The 25,656-nt window shown below is 38.7% G+C and overlaps 1 protein-coding gene across 1 annotated transcript; it reads left to right on the top strand.

Annotated features, from left to right (window-relative positions):
• The first annotated feature begins 16,484 nt into the window (after positions 1-16,484).
• Positions 16,485-21,224, top strand: LOC122042434 (homeobox-leucine zipper protein ROC5-like). The gene is made up of 9 exons (XM_042602559.1): positions 16,485-17,036; positions 17,121-17,347; positions 17,429-17,546; positions 17,648-18,298; positions 18,392-18,493; positions 18,576-18,773; positions 19,435-19,612; positions 19,715-20,085; positions 20,459-21,224. Exons 1-9 carry the CDS (start codon positions 16,872-16,874, stop codon positions 20,810-20,812), a joined length of 2,364 nt encoding a protein of 787 aa, XP_042458493.1. The 5' UTR covers positions 16,485-16,871; the 3' UTR covers positions 20,813-21,224.
• Positions 21,225-25,656: the final 4,432 nt, after the last annotated feature.

The raw sequence follows: 25,656 nt of genomic DNA, 5'->3' as shown, positions 1-25,656 counted from the left end.
CGATTATGGTTTTGATGTGTATGTCAAAGAGTTTAAGTTAGACTTTTATATGTGTTTGATATGTGTGTTTGAGTCTTGCAAGACTTGGTGAAACACACATGAGGAGCTTGGTGCAGCTAAGCTTGGGAAGCTCATCCTAGGGCTCGGATCCGTGGGTCGGTAAAGGATGATATGGAAGACATCCAAGGGACCGCCGGATGAGGAGCAACGGAGTGGAGCCTAGGGAAGCGGACTTCAAGGCAACGTGAAGGATAGCACGGAGAGAAGCCGCGGGCTCGGGTGCATCTGAGGGACGAAGGACAAAGGAAGAGAGCTTCAAGGGTGACTCCGGAGAGGATGAGTGTGAGTGTGTATGGACCAGTCGACTAGTGCAGTCGACTGGTGCAGTTGACTGGGAGTGAATAGAAGCATTCTGTTCGCTCAGCCAGCAGCTACCAGTCGACTGGTAGTTTTACTAGTCGACTGGTAAATGACCGTTGGCAAACCGTTGGTGCTGCGAAGTAGACGTTAGCTACCTTCAACGGTAGCACCAGTCGACTGATGGGTTTGCCAGTCGACTGGTGCCGAGATGAGTTGATATGTTGATCAACTCTCTCTCCTCTTATTAAAGGAAGATTTAGGGCATAAGAGAGGTTACTCATCCTTGTTGAATAACTCCTAAGTCATTGCCCAAAGCTTCCAAGCCATCCTCTTCTTCCTCTTATTAATCTCCATCTTGTAAAAGAAGAAGAGTGATTTGTGAGAGGTTGTACTCCACCGAGAAGGAGTAAGCTCTAGCCGAAGATTGCCTGGGATTGATCCACCGATGGATCAAGGGTTCGTCCACCTCAAGGACACGCCGTGGAGTAGGAGCAAACAACCTCCGAACCACGTAAAGGAATTGTGTTTGCGTTTGTATTCTTGCTTTGCTTTCATTGTTTTAGTTTTAGTATATTCTGCTTGCGCACTAACCTTGTAGAGAAGAAATCAATTAAGGGAGGCCTAGCTATCCAACCCCCCCCCCCCTTCTAGCCGCCCACTATCACATGAATTATTTTCTCTAATATGGATTGAGTGTTCTGATATGGTCTTTGTGACTAAACTCTTATATAATTTATGTGGCGTATTTAATCTTTCTGACTAACTAGTCTTAGTGACTTACCTTTGACGAATGAAAGACGTAGTAAATGGGAACGTGGGCATGCCCACGTTGCCCACTTGCTTTGGGATGAAATGTTCCATTTACCCCTAGGATAATTCTCATTATAAAGGGTGCATTCAAAGATGGTTCATGGGGTTGAGAACTTGAGAATGTGAGATTCGTTTTCACGTAGAAGCAAAGCATCTGAGGCTGTTGAATTTGGTTCATGGATTTGTGAAGACCTTTTCAATTTTGTAATCGCCCTTCCGACGACAAGCATCCATCCACAGCGGGAACAGAATCCACAAAGTTTTGTAAGTGTTTGCAGCTTTTGTTCTTCTATTTCATGCTATAGATCTAACACTAAGTTTTGTAAGTGTTTGCAGTTTTTGGCTAAAGCTCATCGAGGGTTGAAAAGGGATTAAATCAGAGACATTGAGCATGATCAAACTCAAGAGAATGTAATTAGGAACAAAATGATGCAACTTTGGAGTGAATTTGATGTGTTTAAGTATGTCAATAACTTTTGTCCAACCCATTAATATTTTAAGTGTCATCAATCATGCACTCTCCGGCAAAAGTCATTGATAAACCTTAAAGCCTCTAAATCTGAAATTTAAAACGTGCATGGATTCAAGAGACCACTAAGAGTACAATGACGTAAATTTAGAATAAAACTAAATTCTTTAAGGCTATGAAACTAAAAGACTTACATGGTTTCTATTTTTTTTGTGATTCGAGTTTTGGTTTTTGGGTTTTGCATTCTGATTTTTGGATTATGGAATTTGAGTTCTGATTTTTTTCATTTATGGTTTCAGGGTTCTGGTTTCTGTTCTGATTTCTTGGTTTTAGTTTCTATGTTTTAGGTTTTGGATTTTGGTTCTGAGTTCTAGGTTTTGGTTCTATTTCAAGTTCTGATTTTCTTATGGGTTTTGATTCTATTTTGGATTCTAGATTTTGTGTTATAAATTCTAATTCATTTTTGAGTTTTGATTCCGTTCTAAGTTTTAGTTCTAGTTTGAGTTTTGTTTTGGATTTTAGTTTTGATATGAGTTCTGTTTCTAGTTTTATTCTGATTTTTAATTCTGTTTTAGGTTTTACTTCTGGTTTTATTTTGACTTCTAGTTATGTATCTCTTAGGACACATGCGAGCTGGGGAGGAGGTAAATAATTTTGATTGTTTTTCGTCGTTACTTTGTGCTCGACGTTGAATGTGCAACGGAAACCTTGCTTCAAATTCGACTCTAGATGTATAACACATTGGTTTACTTGACATTCACTTTCTTAAGATGACTAATCTAAAAGTCCACACCGACGATTTTCTTCCACTATGAACTCTCTCTTTCTCAGAAACTTTCCGAGGCGAAGAAGCTTCTACAAACTTGTTCCTACAAGAACACAACAAGAAATAAGAAAACATACATAAATACAATTGAAAACGACTTTACAATCAAAACTTTGCTGCTTGATCTTTTATTGCTCGAAATATCTCTTGTTAACTTGGAAATGCACTGACACTTCACTTTATAGTCTCCAAGAACTGGCAACATCAAATCTCCATGAAACCCCCATTTCTAGGATTACTTTCGGGTTAGAAAATGTCTTTCAATCGATTGATTTTACCCCCAATCAATTATTACATCAGATCCAACTGTTCAAACCTACAGAACGACTCTTTTTGCCTAACCAATTGATTAGTGAGTCATATCAATCGATTGTTGGCTTCCAATCGATTAACTCAATCAATTCTGAAGCCTTATATTCTCTCAAGAAAGCACTACTAATCGATTGACAAGGCTGAATCGATTTGGTCAATCGAATCGACAAACTTTTGTTTCCTTATGAAACTTTTGCCCTCAATCGATTCCTTAGATTGATTTCGGACCTTATTGTGCTCTCAAAAAAAGCTCTCAATCGATTGGCTCAATCGATTTCTCTGGACCAATCGATTACTCTAATTAATTGCTCAACCCTAATCATGGAATATGAGTTGAGAGTTTATCAATCAATTGCTACATCTCGTCAATGGATTGGTAACCCTAAATTTAACATATTCAAGGCTGAATTCGCATCTTGCTTGGTATCTTGTTGACCTTAATCTACCAGACTTTTTCTGCCCAACATCCAATCATCCGTGACCTGTCGAGACTTGTCGTTTCCTAGCATCCGATCAACCTTAACATGTCAGTGCTTCTTTCATTAAGTGTCCAGTCCTCCTTGGCTCACTTGGATTTATTCTTGCCAACTTTTTCGTTGGATTTCCAATCACTAATAGGTCGATCAACCTTTGACCCATTTCGACTTTCGGTCACCAAGTGTCTGGTCATTATTTGACGCATTTAACATCAATATCTGTCCGTGCTAAACACCTGAGACCGCCATGTCATAGCTGGGCCCGTATTCACCGTGATTTACTCCCTCTCATACTTGTGGGGCCGGGTTGAGGGGGCCGCTAGGTTGGCGGTTCCAACCTTTGCAGCATTATTTGACGCATTTAGACTTTCCTCTTACCAACCTTGCCATTGGACTTTCGGTCATAAAATGTCCGGTCAACCTTTGGCTCACTTGAACTTTCCTTTGTTGGACTTTCGTCTATCAACTTCACGTTGAACTTTCGATCACCAAGTGTTTGATCAACTTTTGATCTACTTAGATTTTCCTCTTGTCAACTTCATGTTGGATTTCTCACATCAAGTATCCGATCATTTTTAACGTACTTGAATTTTCCTTTTGTTAATTTCCTGTTGGACTTTTCATGTCAAGTATTTGGTCCTCTTTAACCTATGTAACTTTTTTTCGTATATTATCAAATATCAAAACTCAAATTTGAGTCAATCCGAACTTGGTCAATTTAGTCAAGTCTTAGTTTAGTTTTGGTTTAATTTGGTTTTGGGATTTTGAGTTCTGGGATTCCAGTTCTTGATTTTTTTTTTTTTTTTTTTAATTTCTAGTTCCATGGTTCTAGTTTATGTTCTGAATTTCTTGATTCAAAAAATGGGGGCTAATGGGAGGCATGACATGGCGACCCCCTTACCCACACACAAAAAGAAGATAACAAATACTATGCCTATAAATTACCTGTTAAAAGATGGAATGATCAAGAATTAAAACAGAATACACTTCATAATTTGTTACATAAGGAGATAGAATAGAGTAGAAGAAATAATAGAAGAGAGACAAATGTCATCTCTATTATTAGAAGATAGGATTTGTAGGAGACAATAGTTTGCTCAGTGCCTAGTAGACATAATTTTTGTAAAGGCATTCGAAGTCGTGATATAAGAGGTATGGTGCTTGGAGATAGGTTATGGCGGCCGGGATTTAAGGTTTAGGAAAAAACACAAGTTAACTTTGATATCATGTTCTAATAAAATTTTCTAAGAAAATTAAATAAATTTATTTAAAAACTAAATTGACACATTTATAAATTAATAATGAATTTCATGTTATTATACTTTTCTTATAATTTTTTAAAATATAATAAGAATTTATTGAATATTTCGATTTATTTAATTGTATATTATAATTTTTCAAATTTAGCATGATGGAAGCTTGAGACTCACACCCCATGCCAAACCTTGATTTGAAGGTTGAATGACTAACAAAAACTATAAATTTATTGCTCGGTTCAAAATTATTCCTTTTACTCAAAATTGCCGACTTGAAATAAAAACAAAATTCACCTATCTCAATCATTGACATGTTGATTGAGCCCATGCCGGGACCGATTAATTAGCCGGCCAACCTAACAACACAACACCTTTCTCGATCTTCCTCCTCGTTTACTCGAATTATTGAAGAAAAAAACGATGGAATAATAGCTGTAATTCTATCATTTTGTTTAAATTTAAATGATATTTAAAAATGACACATATGCACTCCAATTCCTTAAAATTTTCTTCAGTGATTTGCCGGTAGAGTCCAAATGGTAAAAGACGACTCATTCGTACTAATATTTTCATCAATCCTTCCTAAGTCAACATGAAAAAGATAACTTATAAGTGATTATTAATCATTAGTATAAATGATCGAAATACGAATAAAACATATTCAAACACGTTAAATTTCAATCCTAAAATTTCATATAGTAACACTCCCTATTTTAACCACCGTACTGCACCATATATGCACTCCAGTCCCTGAAAATGTTCTTCATTGACTCGCCGGTCGACTCCAAGGACTTTTAGATACTTGTCACATTCCAATTAATTGAATTGCATTCAAGAAGTGCTTGGGCGAGATGGAGACCACACGTTAATTGTTTGCCATTGAGGCACGCAAACAAATTGGAAATTTGATTGTAAAAACCAATGAGGAATGTCGTGTTTTATCAAAAATAATGTGTAATTATTAGATTTTTTTAAAGTAATAACAACTTCACGCCGGAAAGAATAATAATTATTTTAAAAATTTAGTTTTATGAATTTTTTTTTTGAGAAATAAGAAATCATTAGAAGTCATCTCTAGATTTAACCGAAATCAATTGATTCAAAATCCTAAGACGTTTCCTAAGAAAAAAAGCAAAATCTTGGAAGCTATCGAAAAGATCCAAAATTAAATTGTTACAGATTGTATCTGTAATTAATTATCAATCTCTAAATAAATTTTGATAATCTAAATTAAAAATTATGACCTCTTAAATATCAGATCCACCTATGTCATAACTACTTCTCCAATTAATACAATGCAATGTTAGCTTGAGAGGAGATAATAATAGTTAACTTTCATGTTACTATATATTAACATGCTTATAAGTGAACCGTTATACATTTTATAAGAATTGAATAGATGTGTTGAAAAAATAGAAGATTTGATTTAAATTTTAGTTGTGAAGTGTCTCTTTGATTAGCTAATTAGACTCTAGGGTTCATGAATATAGTTGTAGACAAATATAAAAAATTTATGAAAAAAACAATCATCTAAATGATTCGGATTCCATCATAAGTTGGCTTGATCCCATGCCAAGCTATGCCTAGCTCATCTATATGACTCGTTCCATCGTAAGATGGAATGATCTCGCAAGTTGGCTTGATCCCATGCCTAGCTCGTGGATTGCATAGGTGTTGCTTGGCCTGAGCCCATTATTGGACTTGGAGTCGGGCTCGGAATCGGTCGACCTAGTTTGGCTTAGGATATACTTAACATCACCAAACTCTGTCATAATTGATTGGTGCAATCGATTAGAAGTTTTCTTTGCGAACATAGAATCATTCCAAATCGATTAATCAATCAATTAGAAATTGCTTAATCGATTGGTATAATCGATTATGAGTTTTCTCTGCGAACATAGAAGCATTTCAAATTGATCAACCAATCGATTAAGCAAGTCTTAATGTAACGACCCGCCTCTTACTGGCTAGGCTGTGAGGCCGGACCGTCACATTATGCTATGCTAAGCTATATTATAAGGTGCGGAAACGTGAACTAATTTAAAATTTACTAAACCCATGCCAATTACTACTAAATCTGAACTGATGCTTAAAGATACCTTTTTGAATGTTGTACCTTTTACTCCAAAGAGAAGATCTAGCCTTCACATGTGTTTAAGGATTGAACTTAAGTGTTTCCAGCTGAAACAGGCATTTCAATCGATCGGTTGATCGATTGGGATGTTCGGATCGATTCACTGATCGATCCAGCATGCTACTGTATATGTAAACTTTGATTGGATCGATCGGTTGATCGATCCAGACTTGTTGATCGATCCATTGGTCGATTCAGCTCGCTACTGTACACGGGGTAAATTCTGGATCGATCAGCTGATCGATCCAGGCTTGCCGATTCCAAGGCTCTCTATTCGCGAGGCTAATTCCCCGATCGATCCAGTGATCGATTCTAGAGCTTACTGTTCGTGAAATCAAGCTCCCCAATCGATCAACTGATCGATTGAGGGCCTCCAATCGATCGGCTGATCGATTGGGGTTTCTGATTTTGCAGCTGAGTTCTGATTTCAGCACTGTTTCGTGCCCAAATCACATATACAAGTTCTAAAATGGTTGGGAAACATTCTAACATCAAATATCTAGTATTCTAAGCTTGGCCTAGTGCATAATTCACTAGATAATAGCATTTAAACATACTTAAGTGTGAAACAAATAAAATGCTAAAGAGTTCTAATGCTTAAAACAAAACTTGCTAGATCCCTAAGATCTTTATTCCAAGTTCCACCCACACACATCTTCATCGCATTGTCCTCCAGCCTCCGCTAGTCCATCTTTCCTTTACCTTTATCTGCAGTATAAGGGAAAAAAGTATCTGTAAGCTTACGCTTAGTAAGAAACCATCTACCTCACAAAACATGCATACGATGCAATTTATGCTTTTAAAACATGCTACTTGAAATATATGCTGAACATTGCTAAACATGGATTCTAAAACATGACATAATCACACACGATACATGGCAATCATAGCTAAGCATAAAACTATCATGTGGATCCATAAAAACTAAACTGAAATACAAGCTGGGCTACGCTACTACTAACTAATGCTAAGCTGCTCTGTATTCACATAAACTATTTTGTGAAGCTTTGAAAGACTATATATCATAAATAGATGAAAATATGTACTTGCTGTGCGCGCATCCTTAACTAAACCCGGGGTTGCAAATTCCCAATCTAGTAGGGTTACTAGATTATCTAAACCTAGGGACAACTATGGGAGCCCAACCCAATGGACATCTAGTCCAGTACAGTGCCACTGCTAAAAGTAAAATACTGTTTTATAACTGAATTATCTTATCTTGCTATTTCTAGGTTATCTGAACCTAGAGGTAGGTTATCTGAACCTAGAGGCGACTGTGGGAGCCCACCCATTGGACCGTAGTCCCATATAAGCTGTAGCAAAACTAAATATGCTATTCTAAATGCTTCTACTGCATTTACTGATCTATTAAAATGCCTACTGTCGCATTTTACTGAGCTAAACATTTTATCAAGCACTTGGTGTGCACTAGAACACACCCTACGTACTGAAAATCTGCATACTACTAAACTAATGTATAAAACACATGAATAGCTACTTATACTGCAAGTGAGGGGTTTCTTACCTCCTGCGCTAGATTTCCTTACAATCCAATCGTTAGGTTTTCCGGAAAGACGATCTTCTTGACGATCCTCCTACGTCTTTGTGTTCTTCTCACCGAGGGGAGCGCCCTCGTACTGGAGTTGTCGTCGGAAAGTGCTCCTATAGCCCTTGGGACGGAACCCTAGCCCCCTTTGGCTTGGTGCGCCTAGAGAAGAAGAGAAAGGAGAGGGACGGCGTGTAAGGGTTTGAGGGAGAGGAGAGTTACGTTAAAAAAATAACTCTTCACTTAATTTTTTCCTATTTATATTAAGTGGTTAATTCGCCCAACTTAAATATAAATATAATTGATTCTCTTTCAGCACGGCCCTACTAGGTTCACTTGGTTACTAGAGTTCACCATAAGTCGTAGGACCCAATAGGTCTCGGGTTCAATTCCGCGTAGGCTATTTTACGATTCTATTTATTTTTGCTATCTCCGCTACTCTAAAAATTCTGTAAAAATATCCTAAAATTCCAGAAAAATACTAGGATATTTCTAATAATTATTTTGAGAATTTTTGGACATTACACTTAATCAATTGGTGCAATCAATTAAGGGCTTCTTCGTGAACTCAGAAGCATTTCAAATCGATTCACTGATTGATTAATGCGCTGTCAGTCAATTAGTAAAATCAATTGGAAGATGTTCTTTAGAGCACGAAAACTCCCAAATCAATTGGCTTGTTAATCGATTGGTAGAGATTTCACGAGGAAACAGAAGGCTACCAAATCGATATTGGTCAATCGATTAAGATGTCTAATCGATTGGTTGGAACTACCAATCAATTAGAATTCAAAATGGGATAATCTCAACCGTTGATCTAGAGTCAGTGACTGTTCAACGGATAGTCAAACAATCAGCAATCTATTGGAGGGTTTTTTCTAATCAATTAGTGGCAACCAAAAGGCAGAGAAATGATCATATTCTAAAGCGTTAAAAAGGAGACTTAGAGCATGAGAAGAGATAACTATTCCATTGCTATCTTCTGCCTATCTCATTGCCAAATTTCCATCTGCAAGATCTTCAAGCAACCAAGAAAAGGAGAGCTAGGTCAAAAACTAGTAATCTTTCTTTTCTTCTCTACTATTACTATTTCATTTGGGGAGCTTAATAATATCGCTGTAAAAAGGCTTCTCCACATTCGGTTTTGGTCTGAGAAGAAGTGATAGTGAAAGTAGATAGCTCATAGTAACCCTTAGATTACTCGTGTTAAGAAGATGGATACTAAATAAAATTGAAAATATTAGCATTGTGTTTTACTTCCAGTTTTCTAAAGGTCCTAACAGAATCAACACTTCATTTTCTACCAACCAACTAAAGAGGCAATATGAAATATGAGATGAAAAACTTAGTATATTGGATTCCAACCCCTTGAATCTTTACCTAAGTTGCTTTAGTTCCCCATCATTACTTTAAGGATATTGATATCCAAGAGACCATATTTTTCAAACCTCGAATATTTTTTTTTATAATCCAAGTATTTAGGTGTTGTGCTCAATTAATTTTGGAGATGAACGACCTTCTTATTAATTCAGCCATCAATAAATTCAGAAACACAAGTAGGTCCATGCCAGTAAACTTTCTAAACTTTTCATCATGCTAGAGGGAAATGCCTTGCAATGTGTCGTAACTATGATTCGAACTATGGGTACTTGGGAGTCTATTGAACACTTTATTACTGCACCATGCCGGGGGAGGAGGGCAGATAAATTTAATTTATTTTTTTAGTAATTCAAGTATTTGTTGCTCCTGGTGTCGCTGGCTAGAGGAGGATAAATAGCCTACTATCAAAATCAGAATAAAACAATATCTTACTTTTGCTTAGTAAGAATGCACAATTAAATTAAACAACTATTGACAATTAATATTAATGAAAATAATAACAACTTAAAAAGAAATAAGTAAGAATGTCATAATTTACTTGGTTATAACGTATGTGGTTGTTAATCTAAGGTAGATGAAAGCACTAGAAAAATCTCCTTCATTGAAGGCGGAGAAACCTCTTACACTCTTTAAAAGCTTAAAAGTAAATTAGGAATTGAATACTAAAGTTATTGTTGAATTTCTAGATTTAGGGGTCTTTTTATAGCTCTTGGAAAATATTATCCATAGCTTGAAGGCACCTTCAAGGTGGTCCAAGGTGTCTTCAATAGGATAAATTTTATCCGTTGAAGATAAAACTTTATCTTCGGCTAACAACTATTGAAGGTGTTTTTAACATGCTGAAAGGCGCCTTCGACATTGTTCATGAAAGGTATCTTCCAAGCCATTGAAGGTACCTTTCTTAAGGTAGATCAACTACTTAGCTGATCTTCTTCGAGTGGGTAATGCTTCGATTAACCGGAGTTGGGTTCGGATAAACTCAACTCTGACCTTCTCCTCGAGCAGGCTTCTTCTCCGGCTTCTTGGCTCTCGAACGTCGCGTATGCCCTTCTCGTTCGTAGGTGTGCTCTTCCGCAGCTCCTCATCCCTTAGATACACTGAGCCCGTCGACTCCTTTCCCGTGTCATCATTCTTGTTTGTTGTGTCTTCAGCTCGACTTCTTGTGCTCCTAAGTTCCTGCACACTTAGACACAAGACATCAAACACAAACATGAAATAACTTAACTTGGTTGATATATCAAAACTACCACGGGGTACTTACAATTTCTCTCTTTTTGATGTGTATAAACCCAAGTTAAAGTTAGGGTTAAAACCAAAATGTAATAACATAATTAAGTAGATTTCAATTATAACAAAAAATTGTAATACAATGAATTAAAGAATTTTACAAAATAAGTACAAGGATAAAATTTCTAAATTCTAAAAATATCCTAACTCCCCCTTAACTTGTACTTATTTCTCTCCTTTGAACATATTGAAATAGGGGTTAAATATCAAAACTAGATTTGATAAAAAAATCTAAGGGATACATAAGTAGTGACTAACACTTTAAAAAATTATGGAAATTATTTTTTAAAAATATAAATTTTTTCAACATAAAAACTAGTTTTTTTAAAAAAAAATTTTAAAAGTGTTTTTAATTATTTAAAAATTCTAAATTTTTTTGTCATAGTTAAACACATTTATCCAAAATAGTGATAAAATTTTCACAAATAAAGAAAATTAATACAAATAGTAAGAAATTATTTTATACAGAGAAATGTATTTGTAAATATAAATGTTTAATAAATAAATATTGAGTTAAAATAAATTCTTGTAACTTCTTCTCAGTGTATGAAATAGAGAGTCTATCTATAGGAAAATAAAATTTTTAAAAATTGACTTTATGAGAATTTTTAATTTAAAAAGTAGCATTTTAACAAAAAAAATTGTAGAAAATAAATTAACAGTCAAAGAATTTTGAGAAAAACTTTTGTCAGAGGACATAATATTTTATTACAGAAAAATATTTTTTTTTCAAAAAATAAGTATGTGGAATAATTTTAAATTTCAAAATATGACTTTTGCTATTAATTTCGTAGAAAATATATCAATAGTAAATTTTTTTTAAAAAAATTATGTTTGTAGATAATATTTTCATTTTGTACAAATAAAATTTTGAGCAGAAATATGATCAGAAAGTTGATAAAATAATTGAATTTTAAAAAAAAATAAATTAAACAAAATTTTCTAGCTTGCATAAAAATTAATTTATTGAGCTAAGTATGATTTTGGTATCTAAAATAAATTATTTGATTAATAAAAAAATTTTGTGGTATATGATTTTTAGAAATTTTTCTAATTTGACGCTTGTGAAATAGTAAATATCAGTTTAGTCCTACAAAGGATCTAAAATTATTTGTGGAATATTTGAACATGCATGATTTATTTTTTATTTTAATACTTATTTCTCTTCTTTTAATTTTAAAATTTTATTTTTTTCATACATTTCTAGTGGACATGAATGTGCTAAAATTGCTTTCAAGTGAAAATTTTCTTTTTCAAAATATTATTTTTTATTTTAATTTGCATAATGATTTAGACATGGACTTAATACCTTCGTAAAGTTGATTTGGAAGAAGTAGGCATACCTCACTTACCATGTTAGCTTCAAAGTTTGGCTCTCCCCCTTCACTATTGCTTTCCTCTGAAGTGACTCCCCCTTCATCGATGTTCTCATCTTGGTGACTTGACATCAGTGCTAGTCTAATATACTCTTCAACTTTGGACTACGATGATGACTCGTCCCATGTTGTCTTTAAATTTTTGTGCATTTATTTGATTGACTCTTTCTTCTTCTCCTTCATCTTCAGCTTTGGACAATCATTCTTGATGTGTCCTTCTTTCTTGCAGTTGTAGCACTGAAAGCGTCTTTTATTCTGTGTAGACTTCTTAGCCTAAGACTTATTGAATTTATTAGTTTTACAATTTTTTGAGAATTTTCTTACCACATAAGCCTTTTTGTCTTTGTCAAAAGAAGTGTTGATGTCTGACTCCACCCTTCTCGTGTTCAGGGCGATGTTGTTATTTGGATCCTTGTTCTTTCTGATCCTTGCACATCTACATTCGTGTATTTCACAGGTAGAAAACAAATTTTCTAAACTACTTACCTCTAGGTCCTTGGATATATAGAAGGCGTCTACAATCAATGCTCATTCAGTAGTTCTCAGAAATGCATTCAATGTGAACCTTAATGAGTCTCGATTTGTTATCTTTTCTTTGAGATCCGTGAGTGTGGTGATTAGTTTTTTTATCTTCAAGTGTAGATGTGTGACAATTTCATCTTCTTCCATCCGGAGGTTGCTGATTTGGTTTCGGAGTAGGTCTCGTCTCACGAGCTTTGCCTCAGGCGTTCTTTCATGTTGTTCTAGGAACTTCTTTCAAAGTTCCTTTGCTGATTTGTAAGCTCTGATTCGACTGACTCCTTAGGGTGGAAGTATGCTCAATAAATGGAGTTCAGCTCATCCATTTGCTACGAAGTCGGCTTGTTCTTTTTTGGTCCATTGATATTCTTCTTTATCAGCTCCTTGTTGGTCCTTGGACCTTGGGGGCTATAAAACTATATTTAATTATTAAAAGTATTTCAAAATCTATTTTGAAAAATACCTCCATGCGTTTCTTCCATATCATGAACTCCCCCTTGAATTTTGGTCGATAGATACTCAATCCGACCATTATCTTATTTGCTTCGATTGACAATTAGTCCTTCTGAAGTGGTTGAGCTCTGATACTACTTGTTGGTCCGGATGTGGCCGGCTATAGGGGGGTGAATAGCCTATGATCAAAATCAGAATAAAACAATCTCTTGCTTTTGATTATCTTGCACAATTAAATTAAGCAGCTATTGACAATTAACATTAATGAAAATAATAATAACTTAAAAAGAAATAAGTAAGAAGGTCAGAATTTACTTGGTTACAACTTAATCGTTTGTTAATCTAAGGCAGATGAAAACACTAGAAAAATCTCTTTCATTGAAGGCAGAGAAACCTTTTACACTGTTTGAAAGCTCAGAAGTAAACTAGAAATTGAATATTGAAGTTGTTGAATTTTTAGGTCCAGGGGTCTTTTTATATCTTCTAGAAAAATATTATCCGTAGTTTGAAGGCGCCTTCAAGTAGTCTAAGGCGCCTTCAATAGGATAGATTTTATTCACTGAAGATAAAACTTTATCTTCGGCTAACAACTATTGAAGGTGCCTCCAATAGGCTGCAAGGCGCCTTCCCTGAGGCAGATCAGCTCCTTAGTTGATCTTCTTCGCGTGGGTGATGCTCCGGTTAATCGGAGTTGAGCTCACCCGAATCCAACTCTAATCTTTTCCTCGAGCAGGCTTTCTCTCCGGCTTTTCATCCCTCGAATATCATGCACATCCTTCTTGTCCATCGATATACTTTTTCGCAGCTCTTCGTCCCTCAGATGCACCGAGTGCATCGACTCATTTTCAGTGTCATCATTCTCATTTGTTGCGTCTTCCGCTCGATTTCTTGTACTCCTAAGTTCCTGCACACTTAAACACAAGACATCAAATACAAACAGAACCTAACTTAACTTGATTGACCACATCAAAACTATCACGGGGTACTTAAAGTATCCAACTTTTTGATCCAACTAATCTTGGAGATAAGCAGTCTAGTCCCAAAAAATTTTTTCACTGGTCACTAGGGTAAATCAAGAAGTGCTCATCCAAATGGCCAGGATTCTTAGACCCACTTCCCACTGAAGTAAAAATCTCTTAATAATATATTATATCTTAGACTCAAATTTTAAATTTCTTGATTATCTATTAAAGAACCTAATCATATACCAATATCCGGAGCAATTTAATTTCTTAAAGCTATGCCTACAAGAGAATGATGTTAGGTGATCCAATGATAATATTTTAACTAGAACACTTATTTTGTGAGCTCCTTTCCCTTTAAAATATGCATACAATTCACATGCATTCAATCATTTTTATTTCAAATTGAATTGACAAAAAAATAAATAAAAATAAAAAATGTCCTTTTTAGCCATATCATCGAAAAGAATGCTTCTCTTTAGAAATTATTAAAATAATATCTCATTCATAATTTATTATCCAAAATATCTAACTATGCTTGTAATTTGTATAAATGATTAGATCCATCGAAAAAGGGGTATTTCAGGTATGAAATAAATGATGAAGTGTTATTTTGGTGATAGATAAAAAAACATGTACTTTTGCTAAATTTGATGAAAGTATATAATAGGAAACAAAATCAGAAGGTGCTGTTTGATATAAAAAATACATTAAAAATAGAGATTTACTTTTGCTAAATCCCAAAGAGAGTTATAAAACAAAAGTGTGTTTTGATAGATTCTTTCATATTTGTACGAAGCATTGTTCCACAAACTGTGGAATCTAGATTGTTTTTTTGCCCACATTTTTGGAGGAAAAGCAAATTTGAATAAAAACAAAATCAAAGATTATTTTCATTAGTAGTAAAAATTAAAAACATCATCTTATTTAGAAGGAAAATAAATCACTGGGAAGGTTTGCCCAACAACAATAACACATGTACAGAGCAATTGAGACAAGTGACAAGACATTCCGCATCTATTAGGAATCGATCTCAAATTTCTTAATAACATCTTTGTATAAACTAATTATAGCCCATGGGGCTCCCGAGGTAAGGTTGAGTTGACTAATATTGGATAGAATTGTTGTAATAGGACAAGGGTTCGAATCTCGATATAAGTCGAGAAAAAAATCCTCTCCACACTAGCTAACTACGACTTTTCGATTTACCTCCTCACAGTCTGTTTTTTTTAATTGCTACAATTATAGCCCATGGGGAAAAATCATTTTCATGTAGCAAAAGGTGATTTGCTCGCCCCTAGAGCTCCCATTAACCCGTCCCTAGGTCAACACGGAAGAGGTAAATTACGAATGACTACTAATCATTAGTACAAGTGACAAGACAGGAGGGAGGCATGCTCAGACACGCCGAGTTTTGACCCCAAGAGTTTATGTGACAACACCCTATATCTTAACTACTATACCGTCCCGAGAGGAAAAAAAATCATTTTCATGATTCTTATATTTTTTAACCCCTAAATTAATCACTAGACTTACTTTTCCTCACCTATCCAAAATTATTACTCAACAAACTAACATAATATAAATTGTTATCAACTATTACATTTCGTTCAAAAACATAAATTTTTTTATATAATTTAGATATTCAAATCTTACCATTAGACCAATCTTAAACATGATTAACTTGATCCTATACTAATTTTTTATCGTTCATTAGTAGATCTAAAAGTATAAGCAATAGCTCATATAATGACCCAGGGGTTCAGAAAGCAATTCCTGAGAGTTTTTAGTTGTGCTTACCATTCCATTATAGTCCGGGAGTCCAAGAACAATTTTTTTTTATATGATTTATGTATATTATTTTTATAATCTGATTAATTTTTAAGTTGACCGACTCTGATGGTAAAGATGAACTCGTCGTCTTAACTCTTAACGACCTCTCGATGACGGTCCGGGTAAATCATAGCGGTTTATTCGAATAGAGATCTGAATTAGTATTTGTATCTTTCACGGATGACTCGTATTTGTTTTTACGATAAATTCAATCTAACTATGAATTTGACTATATCCGTGGAGAGAGATGACTGTGACTCGACTCTAGGAAATGATTCATGGAAAATCATTTAAAACTAATTAAATTCACTTGTGATTTGGAAGTAGAGACCAGAGATGTCACATAAATTTTTCACATGTTGGACTGTTCCAATGTGAAGACTTCACAAAAAGAGTGGACTTTTTTTACCCTTTCTCTCTCTCTCCCCGTCCTTTTTGTTTGATTTTGCACAATCCACGCATATATAATGACGAGGAACCTCCTCTCACCTTGCTGTTCTCCGTCCGCCATTACTGGGTGCGTAAAGCTTCGATCGGGGAGCCATAGCGTCCGTGCTCGCTCTGGTAGAGTCCAAGCTGGGATCCTGTCTTCTTCTCGGGTCTTCGATGGCGTCTGGGAAGGTTGGGGGTTAGGGTTTTGAGGAGTAGCTGAAGGGGAGGGTGAAGGAGAGAGAACGAGGTGCTAGCGCTCTTGCTTGGCTTCCTTCTCTTTCTTTCTACCCTAAGATCAAATTTTGGAGAGGGCGGCTGCGTTTCTTCACGTCTCTCGTCCTCAGTTCCTAAATTTGTCCGCCTAGTGTGTTTTTCCCTTTCATTCGATTTGTGAATCGAGAAGGGGCGCTTGGATTTGAGGAAGAAAGGAGAGATCTTTGATGAGTTTCGGAGGTTTGTTCGACGGCGGCAACGGAGGTGGCGCTCATCTCGTTGCCGACATGGCGTATGGAACCTCCGCCAGGGCCATCACCCATCCGTCCGTTCTCTCGCCTCCGCTCCATCTGTCCTCCATGTTCAGCTCCCCTGGCCTCTCCCTTGCGCTGGTAAATCTCCGCTTCTTTTCCTCTTTTATTTTTTTCCCTCCCCTTTTTGGAGTGATTTTGAAGTAGTTTTCTTCCTTTTCGCAGCAGACCAATCTCACTGCTCGTGGCGATCAGAACTCGGAACCTGTTGCCGGAGGTATAGGCTCCGGCGAGTTGGATTCGGCTCGCAGGAACAAGGAAGATGAGAACGACAGCAAGTCGGGGAGCGATAACTTGGACGGCGGATCTGGAGACGATTTGGAGCTAGAGAACCCTCGGAAGAAGAAACGGTACCACCGACACACCCCTAAGCAGATCCAAGAACTGGAAGCGTAAGAAATCGATCTACTTGCATTTGCTTCTGTTCCCTTTTTTACAAATGTAATTTTTTTTTTATCTCATCCCATTTGCAGCCTCTTCAAGGAATGCCCTCACCCGGATGAGAAGCAAAGGATGGAGCTCAGCAAGCGGTTGTGCTTGGAACCCCGTCAGGTCAAGTTCTGGTTCCAGAACCGGCGAACGCAGATGAAGGTGCGTGTTCTTCAATTACCTTAACATAAAAATTACCTTACCATTTTTTTTATTCTTCTTTCGGATCTTTATCTATAATCGGAATCCTGATCGGAAAGCAGACCCAAATCGAACGGCACGAGAATGCAATCCTCCGGCAGGAGAACGACAAGCTTCGAGCGGAGAACTTGTCGATCAGGGAGGCGATGAGGAACCCGATGTGCTGCAACTGCGGTGGTCCGGCAGTGCTCGGCGAGATCTCCCTCGAGGAGCAACATCTACGGGTGGAGAACGTTCGCCTCAAGGACGAGCTCGACCGGGTCTGTGCTCTCGTCGGGAAGTTCCTCGGCAAGCCTATCTCGAACCTCTCTACCTTGCCGCCGCCGTCTCTCCCCTTCATTCCAAACTCGTCTTTAGAGCTCGCAAACGGTCTTGCCTCCGTGCCGCCCCTGAGCACCGTTATGTCTCCAACAAGAGCTATCGCCGGTGGTGGAGCGGCTTTCAGCGGAGTGGAGAAATCGCAGGAGAGGTATGTTTTCCTGGAGCTTGCACTTGCCGCCGTCGAAGAACTGGTAAAGATGGCAGAGATGGAGGAGCCGCTGTGGGTGCTATGCTCGAACACCGGGAGGGAGACGCTAAACTACGACATGTACGATCAGTGCTTCGCGCGGTGCCTCGGGCCGAGGCCTCCCGGTTTCGTCTCCGAGGCCTCGAGGGAGACGGGCGTCGTCGTCATCAACAGCTCCGCCCTCGTTGAGACTCTCATGGACGCCGTAAGCTAATCATTCAATATGCTGCTCTATTAGAGATCATCAATGTCTAAACTGATTTTTGCGTGTTAAATTGTTGTTGGATTTCATGAGCAGAGTCGATGGGCAGATATGTTCCCTTCGGTGATCGCAAGAACGACCACTGCCGACGTGATCTCCGTCGGAGTTGGCGGGACTAAAAATGGCGTCCTCCAGCTTGTGAGTACAAAGGATCATCTCATCTGCAGTATCATTTGCTTAAGCAACATCGATGGAGTCTGATGCTTTGGTGTTTTTCCAGATGCACGCAGAGCTGCAAGTGCTGTCTCCCTTGGTCCCTGTTCGCGAGGTCCAGTTCCTTCGCTTCTGCAAGCAGCTCACCGATGGCGCCTGGGCCATCGTCGATGTCTCGGTCGACGCGACCAAAGGCGACCAACTGAAGTGCCGCAGGCTCCCCTCTGGCTGCGTGGTGCAAGACACGCCCAATGGCTACTCCAAGGCACGTATTCAATCTCTCCCTCTTCTTCCTCACTCCTCCATGGAAGTCAAGCCCAATACACTATTATTTCTCCTGCATCGTAATTGGAGATTTAGATGCTTCTTTCCCCGTCTCGAGATCGCGGCGACCAGGCCTCTCCCTGTCCGTTCGCATTCAATTCCCAAGCTCATGCTTTCCGGCATTGTTTAATCCAACCATGCACCCCAAGTCTTTTGCCCAGGATTCATTAATGATTAACCACCATTAAAGAAATGGAATCGCTCGTCAGTCCATCTCCCTCTTATTCAATGCATTAATCAGTCTCCGTCTCGATTAGCGCCGTTGTTTCTATTCCCAGCTTCCATGACATGTTTTGGCTTCTTCTCCTTAGTTTATTATCGCTAGGTCATCTCGCAGTCGCGCATTAGCCGGAAGGCCCAGCAGTCCCGATAGAGTTCAGTAGGGTATTTGTTTCGCATTCACACGTTTTTTCCTTCGTTCCGGATATCGATGCTTCTTGCACCGTTGCCGATAGTCAAAGCTTTTGGCTTTTTGGCTTTCGGAGAAATAGAGATAACAAGCGTCCTGCGGTGATAACGTGCATTGGTAGGGTTCGCTGTGACGCGCAGGCAAGTAGACAAGGGGGGTATTAATGTGCTAACGACGACGGTGTGGCATGCAGGTCACGTGGGTGGAGCATGCCGAGTACGACGAGGTCATGATCCACCCGCTGTACCGCCCGCTGCTGCGTTCTGGCCTCGCTCTCGGCGCCCGCCGCTGGCTCGCCACCCTCCAGCGCCAGTGCCAGTCCCTCGCCATTCTCATGTCCTCCTCCATTCCCGCCGATGACAGCACAGCAGGTCAGTTTGATTGATTACCGACATGTTTCAAACGCATGCACAATGAGTGTTTGAAGAAATGCTGGAGTTTTTTTTTCCTGTTCTGTCCCTCCATCCATACAGCGATCATGCCGGCGGGGAGGCGGAGCATGCTGAAGCTGGCGCAGAGGATGACGGAGAACTTCTGCGCGGGGGTGTGCGCGTCGTCTGCGCGCGAGTGGAGCAAGCTGGGCGGCGGGGTGAATATCGGCGAGGATGTGCGGGTGATGACGAGGCAGAGCGTGGCGGACCCCGGGGAGCCTCCGGGGGTGGTGCTGAGCGCCGCCACTGCAGTGTGGCTGCCGGTCTCGCCGCAGCGGCTATTTGACTTCCTCCGCGACGAGCAGCAGCGGAGCCAGTGGGACATCCTCTCCAACGGCGGGCCCATGCAGGAGATGGCTCACATAGCCAAGGGGCAGAACGCCGGCAACGCTGTCTCACTTCTCCGTGCCAGCGTCAGTATCTTAGCTCTCCACTTCCATTATTTTCGCTTTATTTTGTGCATCAAGGGCGGTGGCATAACCAAGAATTTCAATTTCTTAGAATAAAAAAAAAAGATCATTGACAAAGATAAGAGACGTGTGTTGTAGTGATCTGCAGCGAGCACCACACTTGATTCTTACTGTTCGAAGCATCTTAGACATGTTGATTTATTTTATAATATATTATTATAGTTGAAAAATATAATCTGCTGGCATGAATCAGATCTTCATTTCGAATCTTGATCATTAAAGAAATTATCTTGGAGATGCGTTTGATCTGTGTAACCATTCTAAATTCTGTCAGTAATCCATGTTTCTAATTAGGACTCTCTGATTTACTATGCAGGCGGCAAACGCAAACCAGAGCAGCATGCTGATCCTGCAGGAGACCTGCACTGACGCGTCCAGCTCGCTGGTGGTGTATGCGCCGGTGGACATTCCGGCGATGCACCTAGTCATGAACGGAGGCGACTCAGCCTACGTCGCCCTCCTCCCTTCCGGCTTCGCCATCCTCCCTGACGGCGGCAGCGGCAGCGGCGGCTTGAAGCCACAGGACGGCTCCCTGCTGACAGTGGCGTTCCAGATCCTGGTGAACAGCCAGCCGACGGCCAAGCTGACGGTGGAGTCAGTGGAAACGGTCAACAACCTCATTTCCTGCACCGTCCAGAAGATCAAGGCGGCTCTCAACTGCGAGGCCTAGTCGACAGTGCACATAGGCACGGCCATGGGTTGAGTCAAGAACGAACCGCGAGCCGAATAATGAAGCCTTTGCTCGGTGGCGAGGGAGTCCCTGTTCCTTGGTACGGAGCAATGGTGGTGGTTCGGGCATTGACTCTGTCTCTTGACGCCCTTGCAATGTCGAATAGCCTTAGTGCATGCCTGGCTTTTGCTTAATTTCTGTCTCTCTATACGCAGCGTTGAGAAGAAGACTTGCTATTTTGCTACCTGTGTTTCCCTGTAATATCTGGACTTGTTTTAGTTGGCTTTCATTCTTCTTGTTGGATTAAAGGGTGTGGTAGATTTATTGTGAGGGGTTGTCTATTGGAAGAAAAGATTATTCTTAATCTCTCATTTGATTTACTTCAACCCTCCTAGCAACGGGTTCTTCCATATTTGTGTTTTATTATTTTGCAATTTACAAAGTTATCCATTCCAACTTTTGTTAGTTGTCATTATTCTTGATCCGATTGAGATGAAGGGATGGGTTGGGTTGGGCTGACTTTTGACTTCGTCATGGTCAAATACTTATAGTGGATCGGATGTTGTCTTCGTGAGATTTTTAATTACATTCGTGAATAACTCCTCAAGTCTATATTTTTATGGGTTGGAAAGTTGGATTTACCTTTCGGTCATTCTCTATTAGTATCATAGTCATGTATATACAATAAGACTAGATAATGGATCGACACGTTATATGATAAGAAAAAAAGATGAATGGATATTAAATGAATGTAAATTAATTGGGCTACTCCCTTATTGTAGGATTTAGAGTACTATTTTACATAGATAGAGTGACAATGCAAAGACATGAAAGAAGATATTTTACAATTCAAAATCAAGGAGAAAAAGAAAAGAGAATACTCAGAAGAACTCCAAACTCGATGGTGGATTGAATATCTGATAGCTCCTTGGGAATGACTCTCCTAGGATTTCATATCAAAGAAAACACCTCCTCACACAAACACGAGACCCTTGGGGCCTTTTATAGCCCTCAAAACCGACCAATTTTGTCATGGCTTTCCAAAAATACTAGGGCGTCGCCCACAAACCACAATTGTGTTAGAGAACTTGACTTGGTCGTGTGGCTCTCAAGTCGTAAAAATGGCGCTGGACATGATCATCATGGAAGGCACGACTAGATCACGTCCGACTCTAGAATTGCCCTTGTGTTAGCTACAACAGACACGGTTATGCCTGTAAGGATCTAGATCGCAAAATACGTAGAAAGGGCAGCAGAAAAACTAACTAGATCCATCTAAAAGATCCATGCAAAGGAGAAAAATCATATACTATAGGACCCTTGGCGGCTAACTAGAAGAGGGTGAATATCCTTGCACGAAATTAAACAAACTTTTCTCGAACTTTTACAGTTTTAATAAAACAAACACTTGCATAGAAAAAATTAAGAAACTAATTAAAGAAAAAGAGGCATAGATATTTTACTTGGTTTACAATCAGGGGATTACTAATCCAAGACAGTTAAAGATCACTAAAAAGACTCCTTGAGGCAGAGTAGCATCTCATAACGCTAATGACTCACAAACAAGTAGTAGAACAAAAAGAGAAGCATTTACAAGTGTTGTTCAAGCTACTGGGATTTATAGCTCTGGTTGGGGCACCTAGAAGGGTTCCAGCCGCCTAGAGAAGGATAAAACTTTATTCCTGTCGCAATAGAATGTGCCACGTTGCCTTTGGTTGAGATTTCAAGTCCGGGCGCTTGGACCAGGTTCGAGTGCTTGGATAAAAAAGTCAACATTTTGTTGACTTTCAGTCTTAGTCTTCCGCTCTGATACCGCTCGCATTGGTTCGGGTCTTTCGCTCCGGTTCCACCTGCTTGGGTGATTTCGTTACCCAGAATTGAGCTTACCCGAACTTATCTTCGGTCTTCTCGAGCAATCTTCCGCTTCGGCTTCTTGTCCCTCGGAAACGTCGAACGCCTCCTTCTCATCCGTCAGCGTACTCTTCGGCAGTGCCTCATCCCTCGGATGCACCGAGCCCATCGGCTCTTCCTCGTGTCATCCTTCTCGCTAGTTGCATCTTTCGCTCGACTTCCTGTGCTCCTAAGTTCCTATACACTTAGACACAGGACATCAAAATATAATAGGACCTAACTCAACTTGATTTGATCACATCTAAACTCCCACGGGGTACTTATAATTTTCTTCTTTTTGATGTGAGAAACCCCCCTCTTTTTGATGTGAGAAAAAAGAGGGGGGGGGGGGGGGTTTACCAACACCTCAAAACACCGTGAATATTGCATGTCACGTTAGTGTGGACGTATACAAATTCAACATTTGTAAAAGGAGGGTGTAACCCATTAATTTTATTATCTTGTCATCCTAACTTTATGACAAATAAAATTAATAGTTAGTTTCACTTTGGTCACGCAAAACAATAGCAGTGACTCCGTTGGGGAGGATACTATTGAATTCGTCTAAGTGTATACCATTACTTGATACTTAGTCCATTAAATATGATTGTGCCCCTTCAGTTGGAGAAGATCACACGCTCCTAAATAATTTCCTATAACTATCCCTAAAGGAAGTTTGATCTAGTGATCCGCAACAAACCCATTCGTTGTGGAGGGAGGCACTCAGAGCCAACACGCAAGCTTGTTACATCACTTACAAACCAGTAATGGAGACCATGAGATTTATTTAAAAATCTCTCTCCCACTTAGTTATTTAAAGTGAGAAATTTTAAACTATCCTAGCATACATCACATGCATACACACATCACAGTAAATAAAAACAATAAATTTGGAAATTAATTTTCCAACTATTATGACATTTTCCATCACTGTCTTCAGTATGCTCCAACCCTAGCTGCTGCCGTCTTTAGCCACCGCCATCAGGTCGAGTTGTCACATCTATCTTGCTTCTTATTCCGCTGCATCTCTGGTCCTCCAAAAGCACCACGCTGGGCAAAGATACGATCCGCGACAAATATAGAATTTTACATATATCGATCCTATATTCCATAAAGGAATGTACATGTATTCTAGATCGAACAAAAATAAAATTCTAAAATAATACAACTCCTGCTGTATTTGATACATACAATCATGCACACAAAATAATGCCCTTGACATGACCAAAGGTCCAATCACACACAATATCTAAATGTCATAATAGTTGGAGCCTGCAATCACAAAGTTAGCACATCCTACTATTATCCTGCCTAAATTATGTATAACATGTGCATAATTAATTTGAAAACCAAAACACACAGAGGCAAACCCTGGCTCTGATACCAATTGTTGGTTGCTCCTAGGAAGATCATACCGGTTCCACTGTACAAAAATTTTGTACAAGTGTCGAACCTTTCCTAAACAACCTATTGTGTTCTTTAGAAGTTAAATTAGGAATCGCAGACGGAACTTAACATCGTTGATTCCAAATTTAACTTATATACTCTTGATGGTTTAGATTTGGATCACAAGCGGAACTTAACACTATTGATCCAAATCCACCTATGTTATAAATTTCATTAAATATTAATTTCCAAAATTGACTTTCAGGACTGCATGGCGAGGCACATGACCTTCTTGGATATGGGAGCAACCACTACCGCCTAAACAAAGTCTTTTAAGGAAAGCTAATATTTAATTTCCTTAAATAACTCTAGGTTTAACCAAAAAGAACAATCAAATCATAAATTCGAAAAACAAAGAAAACACAAACTCGAAAAATAAATTCGAAAAACTAGATCTAATGCCTCTTGTATTTGGAATTCTTACAAAGAAAAATAACTAGCATGATGCGGAAAACAATTGCTAATTATACCTTCTCTTTGTATGTTAATGACCTCGAGATCTTCTGCCGTATTCCTCGCCTCGCCTTGGACGTCGTGTGGGCGACGATCCTCCAAGATGAACACCACCCAAAAGCTTTCTTCCTCTTCCTCTAAAATCCAGCCACCACCACCACCAAGGAGAAGAGAGCAAAGGGAAAAGAAGAGGGGAGAGGGAGGGCCGACCACCAAAAGAGACTCCACCAAGAGAATAAGAATTGATATCTCATGAGGCCTCCCCTTCCCTTCTTTTATATTACTTGCCTAAGGCAAATAAGGAAAGACTTTTTACAAAAATTAAAATCTTCCTCTAGTTTTTCCTTTTCCCTTTTAATTTTTCCTTTTCTTTCCTCTTGATTGAATCAATCACCAAATCATGGATTGGTTTTAATTTTGATTGGTCGGCCCCTTGCTTGGGCACCAAGCAAGGTGACCGACCACCTCATCAAGGAAAAGGAAAAATAATTTTTTATAAAATTTTATAAACCCTTATAAAATTTTACAAGATCTCTTCTAATTTCTTAAAGTAGGAGTTAAAAAAGGAAAGTTTCAAAAATTAAAACCATGTTTTAAAATTTAAAACTTCTTTTATAAAATTTCCTTTTTTAACACGGTGATAGAAAATTTAAATTTTAAAACTTCTCTTCCTTTTTTTTTCTTAAACCATGAGGATGGTTAAAAAAGGAAAGTTTTAAAATCTTTTAAACTTTCTTTTAAAACATGTGGCCTAATTCAAATAAGGAAAGTTTTTAAATTTAAAATCTCTCTTTTAAAACTTGTAGTTTTCTACAAAGAGAAGATTTTAAAAATTCAAAACACCCCTCCTTATTTGAATTATTGTGGCCGACCCCTACATGCTTGGGCACCAAGCAAATGGGTCGGCCCCTTAAGAGGATAATGTGGCCGGCCGTTGCTTGGTCACCAAGCAATGGACCGGCCCCCTTCTTGGACACCAAGATGGGCCTTTCTTTGGATGGACTTGAGACTTTAATGAGGCTATGACAGGGACCTAGAGAAAAAATTAGTTTTGG

This window comes from Zingiber officinale, chromosome 2A (assembly GCF_018446385.1).
Source record: "Zingiber officinale cultivar Zhangliang chromosome 2A, Zo_v1.1, whole genome shotgun sequence".
Classification (NCBI taxonomy): Eukaryota; Viridiplantae; Streptophyta; class Magnoliopsida; order Zingiberales; family Zingiberaceae; genus Zingiber; species Zingiber officinale.
Note: the sequence above shows the minus strand (reverse complement) of the source record. Positions and strands in the feature narration are given on the sequence as shown.

Bases quoted from the DNA above. Each gene is read 5' to 3' on its own strand.
- LOC122042434 (XM_042602559.1), top strand. From the start codon at position 16,872: ATGAGTTTCGGAGGTTTGTTCGACGGCGGCAACGGAGGTGGCGCTCAT. The intron at 17,037-17,120 runs GTAAATCTCCGC...TCCTTTTCGCAG, and splicing joins CTGGCCTCTCCCTTGCGCTG to CAGACCAATCTCACTGCTCG. The intron at 17,547-17,647 runs GTGCGTGTTCTT...ATCGGAAAGCAG, and splicing joins ACCGGCGAACGCAGATGAAG to ACCCAAATCGAACGGCACGA.